Source organism: Saccostrea cucullata, unplaced genomic scaffold (genome assembly GCF_032062105.1).
Source record: "Saccostrea cucullata isolate Sc308-1 unplaced genomic scaffold, CSIRO_AGI_Scuc_v1 ctg17527, whole genome shotgun sequence".
NCBI lineage: Eukaryota > Metazoa > Mollusca > Bivalvia > Ostreida > Ostreidae > Saccostrea > Saccostrea cuccullata.
In genome coordinates this window covers 1-7,576 of record NW_026938344.1, presented here as the reverse complement: position 1 = coordinate 7,576, position 7,576 = coordinate 1, and the positions used below count along the sequence as shown (strand labels likewise).

Genomic DNA, 7,576 nt, shown 5'->3' with positions numbered 1-7,576 from the left:
CACATCCATGGGAAGAACGATTCTCAGAAGTGATTGACATTGTCACCCCAATAATATCAGGTATCTGATCGCTGTCTATGGTATTTTCTTGACTTATTGGTCAAAATTCAAATGGAGTTCTCAGAAAATCTGGCCCGTTTTCCATTTAGAGTCAGTCCCTAAAGCACTTGCTACTGCAACCCTTGTAGTCAGTCGGCAGGGTTCTGATCTCCTTGAACCCACCACCACTCAGTGGGATAGATGTACTTTGTATTTCAGCAACACGTGTTGCCACAAATGTCCCAAAGCCATAACCCCCGCTGTATTTGCGCTCTTACAATCATGGAGTCGACAATATGCACAATCTTACTGAATTTGAAATTCATTTTGTTCTAGTTTTTGACGCAGCCTAGATGCAAGCACTGCTCCACAGAGTTCAAGACGAGGGGTAGACAACTGCTTTGCTGGTGCAATTGATTCTTTGCTATCACTAGGCTCGATGTGTATTTGTCATCTTCGGTATGCCATCTGATGTAGGCACATGCACCGTAGGCTTGCTGACTTCCATCCGAAAATATAACAAGCATTGGATCACTTTCTGTGTTTTCCGGCATAAGGCATCTTTTGAATGTTAAATTCTGCAAATCATAAAATCCTGTAAAGAACTGAACCCACTTAGCCCTCATATCTTCACTCATAGGCTCATCCCATCCAATTTGATTTTCTTTGGAACACATGGTCCTCATGAGAATTTTTGCAGACAATACATATGGAGCAACCAGTCCAAGAGGATCATATATGCCTGCAACCTGACTTAGAACCATCTTGCGAGTTAGACTGTCCGGAATTGATTTTGTCCATCCTCGATATCATCCTCTGTATGCTTTCCACGTCTTTTTGGCGAAAAGTTCAGTTTTGCCTTGAACATCCAGACATCATCTTTGGGTAACCAAATCATTCCAAGAATGTTTTCCTGCTCGGCACATAACACATTCAATCCTGCAAAGTGGTCATCTTGATCACCAGAAACAATCCAGTGTTTTACATGAAACCCCCCAGCTTAAAAGTCTTTCAGTGTTCAGAATTATTTCCTTGGCTTCACAAACAGTTTCCCGAATGATAAATTCCCCTAACTTTTTTTATAACAATTACTGCCTTTGGATACTTCCCCATTCATTTCTGCTGTCATTCGCAAGGCCATGGTAGAGATTGCTCCGGGGTTTTTCTCCAAATGTGACTGACATTAAGACATAATGATCAGGGGGTCGTTACTGCAAGTCCCCCCAGACAAATCTGTGTGTGTCCTGATCTCTTTCCGACAGTTTGATTGCGTTGTACATCTTCGTGATATCTTCAGCAATTGCAATTTTTCTTTGCCTAAATCTGATAAAACCCAAAAGGTCGTTCAGAACTTTTGGGCCCCCTTTTCCCAGTAATCATTCAAAACATGACCCATGTACGAGGACGATGAATCGAATACGATCCGCACTGGTGTAGTCTTGGAATTTGGTTTTAAAACTTCATGGGGGGAAAGTTGGGTAGGTTTCATACCTTTGCACCTCTTCAGCCGTTAATTTTCTTGCAACGCTTCTCTGCACCATATCCGCAATCTGGTCACCATATGCTTCACTGTACTCTTGTCCAGCCTTTTCTAAGCGCCTTTCCGTGCATTTCAACCGACATACCGCTGCATTGATATTGTTGGGGAGAGACTTTGGATCCTTAATCCAAGGGTACGTAGTAGTCCAGTTCTTGCCCACTTCATCATACTGAAGTCCCTCCTTTATAAGATGTAACTCTCGTTCCTCCTTCAATGTGTAGCTTCCATTTCCCGGTGGACACTTCCCGACCTGCAACTTCCACACTTTGGTACACAATGCGTTCCCAGGCCTTCTATGTCGAAAAAATTGTCAACAGCATTCTTAAGGCTCTCATGGTTTAACCGTATTGGTTCGATTATCCTTCCAGAAGTATGGTGAATGCACACAAGATTTGACTCCGTTGTAACAGGTACGTGTAACTTGGCGTGACTTCCTCTAATGCAGTATCCAAATTGATTTCGCATCAATTGAAGATTTCCAATTTGATCAATTTTCTCAGGCAATAAGATGCAGCAATCAGCTCCTATCAGCAGGTCCACTTTTCCTTCTGGTCTCACTATTTCCCTCTTTTTAAACCCTTTAAAGAATTTCACAACTCCATGAACATCCACCTTTGAAATATCTGCTGTAATTTTGTTCATTCCATATACTTTTTCCACCCTTTCCAAAAGTCTGTCAGTGGCAGTAAGTATTCTTTGCTTTGAATACACTCAGATGTGTTTCCCACCTTCGTCACTGATAATGTCACTTCACGCCCCCTTAGTCCAAGCTTCCTAGCGGATTCAAAAGTTAAAAGAGAAATTTACACCAGGATCCCATAAGGTGGTCAATGGGATATTACCACTCTTATTTTGCTGATCATGAGAATGACTCCCTTCTTTCCCTGCTCTTCGTTAACAATGTTTACACTGTGATGGTGTGCGCTCGCGTTCCTTCACCCCCTGTAAGAAAGGATGATGAAATCTGCCCCATTTTTGTTGACGAAAAACTGTGATTTCACAGGGCTTTCTATAATTACATCTTTTTGATAGATGTCCACTTTTCAGGCAACTAAAACAAGCACCATTTGTTTCAGCAACTCCATCTTTGTTTTTCCATCAAGAGCAGAAAAACCGGTACAGTCCCCAATAGAATGATTGTCAGTCTCATGATACCAACATTTTTTCCTGAAAGAGACATCATTTCTGGAAGCATCGTGTATTGCTCCCTCTGTTTTCCATTAAGAAGCCATCTGTCACTTGTGCTAATCCTTCAATCACCTGTTGCATTTTCTGTTCATTTTGCTGATTTGATCTGTATAACATTAACAAAAGAATCGTCAAATTTCTCATTTTTTTTGTGAGCTGGTAATATTATGGATTTTTCCTTTTCGAGAAACACTGGCATTATTACTTTCTCGAATATCCGAAGTCATATATTCAATTGCAGCTCTTTCATCCAAAAGGAATCTCAACAAATCAGAAAACGTTGTAGACTTCAGTCTAAGTTTCAGCAAAGCCCATTCTTCTTCTGGATAGAGGGTAATAATTTCTCAATCTCACTGATCATGGTGGCATTGTCCATTTCTTTTTTCCCAAAACCCCTCCCCTTAGAAACAACCAACATCCCTCCACTATCTCCACCATTTCTGTAAACTTTGTGCTGTCTCCCCTCAGGAACTGCCTTCAATGCCCTTATGTCGGCCGAACGGTGTCCGCCAACTTTTGGCTTCCTACTTCAGATCAAGACGTTTAAACATTTCCTCAAAGTCATTATCTATCCCTTTATAATTTCAAAAGGCTCTCCAGATAAGGAATTCTTAAAGCAAAGGGATCTTTTTCCTTTTTGGAATCATGTGAGTAAAATAGTCGACTTTAAAAATCGGGTAATTTCGAATCTTGCCGCTGAAGTGTGGCGGGTCTAATTTTTTCACTTTCAGGGATTGTTCTTTCACGCATTCTTTCACGCATTTCTCTTGCGATGTGATTTTCTTGGTAGTTAATTTGAGACAAAGGGACCTGGCCTTACACAGCTCTTTGTTAAAATGTTTATATCATGGTTTGCTTCGTCCATCTTTGGTTTATATTTTCATCATCTGAATCAAAGTTTCTAGGTACTCACTATGTCGTACTTCCATATCTTTATATGACTGTTCCAAATCACTGAGCATCTGTTTGACAATATCTGATTCCTCTTCATCCTGAATTTTCTCCCAAAAAGGGGTCCAAAATTTTTTGGAACCTTCCCTTTGCAGTACTTCGCTTTTTCCGTAACATCTTCCAATTTCCTCTCCCATGTTCTCCAATGTGTTGAAATGTATGGCTCAGTAACAAATTAAACCATCTGTTGTAACGATTTATTCCAATGTTTCAACCTGACTTTAAAATAAAACAAAATATAATCACATTATGATGATAACGTCGTTCCGTAGATTTTTCAGAGCAGCGTGGGTTATACTGAATGTCACTGTATAGTTTAACAACACAATAATCACAATAATCATTGGTCCGCACTTCGCGTTAGTCACAAAAACAGTGTCTACTTACACATTGATGGATCCAAAATTAATATTACTGAGCTATAATGTCACAAACACAGGATCGTCTATCCACGAGGTAAACAAAACAAACTTCCGTTGACTGTAAACAATGAAAAATAATGTCCGACTCTAAAAGTTCCGGAATATCGTTAACAATACAATAAGCATCGTACTTCTTTTCTAATTTTTCCTTGGCTTTCTTCAAATAGGCCTAAACCGAAAGTAGATCACACACTTCTTAGCTAGTTCTTCTAAAAGGAAACCAGTTTACATGCTACTTGGAACTCCTTGTGTAGATTCTCACTTGAGATATTGTAAAACTCGAGGATTCCCGAAAGATTAATGGAGGCTTACACTAGGACTTCGCTTCCGGCATACAATCTTAATGTGTCATCTCCCGAGGGAGATGACAAAAAGAAGTACGATGCTTATAAATATCTATAGTTTTGGTGTGTCGTATATATATATTGATCCTCAATACTATGCCTTATTAAATTGGTAAGCCACACAAGGAGAATTAACAATGACGTGTTTCTATATATAGATTTGTTGACGCGAAGGGAAAACTGGTTCTCGCACAAAATAACAAGCTTACAATTAGATTCTGCAAAAAATGAATGAAGAGTGGTAAACGCTAATTTTATGTAAATTTTTTAGTCTGTAATTAGATTTATTAAATTAATTCCTGTCAAACTTTAATGATTAGCTGCTTTTAAATGAATGATAATTATTGTTGATAATTCCGTATTGTGTTAAGAAAATATAGTTCAAGGAAAGTATTTGAAATTAAGTAAATTGTAAACACCCAGAAGCACAAAGACCGCTAGAATGAAATTTCACCGAAAATCGCCTTGGGTTCTCTCGCAGACGTCCATGCTTTCCATTAATATATTGCGGCCAAAAGAAACTGCGTACTTTACTGTGGAGTTTGCTGAATAAGTCATTTGGGAACTTCAGGTGTAATAATCCATATATTCATTGCATTAAAATATTTCCCTTTCTGTTTTATTTCTTTGACATTATTGATACCAAAGAGATGACATTTCAGGCTTTCTGGAAAGCCAAACTTGTTTCCAACTTTCAGTTTGTAAACATGTGTCCGACTTTTGGGACACACTAATAACCGGATATACGAAAGACCTGATATTTACCTGATGTTTTTATTTTAGATTAAATGACAATATTGAGTAGTTTCAAATACTTATTTAAATACTTTATGACTTTGATGCATAATGCTATACAAAAATTCGTTTGTTTGGAATATTTACTGACGATTTTGAATCAGGTCAAATAAGGTTTTTAGTATATCAGGTCTTTAGTACCTTCCCATTTCCCACAATGCCGGGCGTTGTTTACAAACAAGAGGCCCCGAAAAGACTTCCTCTAAACTAATGCAGAAATATTTTGATTTTACTTATTGCTGTGTACATCATCACATTATATTAATTATTTGAATAAAAAGAAAACAGAGAAACACCGAATCAAAACAATATCTTTCAGATGCATCAACTAAAACTATGCCCAGTAAAGGCTAGGCTATAGAAAACAACTTGTTCTTGTAAGGTTTCTCACATATTTGTTTTATAAAAAACTAATAAATATAGCTTGAAGTTTATTTCTTTTTATATCAAACGACAAGATTTAATCAGTTCGAAATTATTTCAGTCAAACTTTTTTTATAATATACCAATATTTTTAGCTATAAGAAAAAAACGTGTATGAGCTATTAACCCCTAATTATAGGGGCCAGCCCCTTTTCATTGATCTAATATGAAAGCTCTCGTAATTACACACAACTTTTGTTCTATATTTCTTACCAAATTATTCTCGGTTCAAAAGTTATTATACAAAAAGAAGCAAAATTTCATGGAAAAAAAATTACTAAAAATTGCCGTTTTATAGCTTCCAAACTTTAGAAAATCAGCTTATAATTTTATCGTTATGCACATCTACAATGTATTGGCTACAAGTTCTCCGACTTTCATGTAATATCCTATGTCGTTCTTGAGATTATTAGTGGACACGAGACATCAAAATTATCAATTAAAGGGCAATAACTCACAATTAAAGGCATGCATCAAAAAATTGAAAACAGGTGTAAATAGGTTTAATTACAAGGTATCTAACCTGAAAGTTTCATAAAAATCAGTCCAAAGGTCTTTGAGAAATCGCCTGTCAAAAATCGAGCGGGAAAAAAAAATAAAATAATAATAAGAAACAGTAGAATAACAGTAGGGTCTTCCGAAGGAAGCGGAAGACCCTAACTAGAGCCGAGCTCGTTGCAAAGCAACGAGTAGGTCTTCCGTCCTGTTTGACCGGAAGTAACTTTAATTTAAAAAAATGAGTAATGAAGTCCAAAAATGGTTTAACCCTCCTAATCTATGTTAATTATTGCAAAACTTAGCCATTTTTTGCTACTTCCGGTGTAACCGGAAGTGACGACGACGGACGGAAAATTGATTTTTATGCTCCCAGTGACATATGATATCCATAAACCTGTCAAGAACAGCAAAAATATGCAATTTTTTACTACTTCCGGTTTGACCGGAAGTGACGTTACTGGACGTATTTTGACGACCCCATTAGATAAAGCTTGTCATTTTGAACAACTTTGCTTCTTTGATGTATTACAAATTCTCAATACGTTTTGAGATATAAAGAAAAAACTTTCGGCCCCTCTAGGCCCTTAAATTTAGGGGCCAGCCCTTTTTTCAGATATCATTTGAAAGATCTTGAAATTCTACACTTCTTTTTTTCTATATGTTTTCACAAAATATTTTCAGGTAAAAAGATATCGAAGAAAAGGTGTGAGAAATTTTGAAATTCTTGATAGGACTATTTTTGCGCCATAGCGGGCGTCGGCGCTTCCTACTTCCAGTAATAATGATATACTCAATTCACATCTCCAAAGGTTGCTCTATCATCACTGAAAATTTCATACTTCTATCTTCAACGGTTTTTGAGAACATTGCCGGACAAAGTGACCCTCTAAAAATGACAAAATCGAGAAAATCTCCGAACCGGAAGTGACGTCATCAAAATAAAAAAATTATTTCTAGATTTTTTGATGTTCTATCAGACCTGAAAGTTTCATGAAAATCCATCCTGCCGTTTCCGAGAACTCGCGTGCACAAAATCGGTAAGAAAACTAGAGCAAAGCTAGTTGCAAAGCAACGAGTAGGTCTTCCGTCCTGTTCGACCGGAAGTAGCATTAATTTTTTAACAAAAATGAGAAATAACGCCTAAAATGGTTTGAATCCTCTAACGCTATGTTAATTAATGCAAAAATAAGCAATTTTTTGGTACTTCCGGTTTGACCGGAGGTGACGATGACGTACGAAAAATCAATTTTTATGCTTCTAGAGACATTTGTTACCAAAAAACTTGTCAAGAACGGCAAAAATACGCGTTTTTCGACTACTTCCGGTTTGGCCGGAAGTGACGACGAGACGTTTCTTGACGACTTAAAAAACCAAAA

At 37.4% G+C, this 7,576-nt stretch overlaps 1 protein-coding gene across 1 annotated transcript; it reads right to left on the bottom strand.

Annotated features, from left to right (window-relative positions):
- Positions 1 to 371: 371 nt before the first annotated feature.
- LOC134250006 (uncharacterized) lies at positions 372 to 803 on the bottom strand. Its single transcript, XM_062732344.1, has one exon. The coding sequence runs from the start codon at positions 801 to 803 to the stop codon at positions 372 to 374; it is 432 nt and encodes a 143-aa protein (XP_062588328.1).
- Between the last annotated feature and the right edge of the window lie 6,773 nt (positions 804 to 7,576).

Bases quoted from the DNA above. Each gene is read 5' to 3' on its own strand.
- LOC134250006 (XM_062732344.1), bottom strand. From the start codon at position 803: ATGGTTCTAAGTCAGGTTGCAGGCATATATGATCCTCTTGGACTGGTT.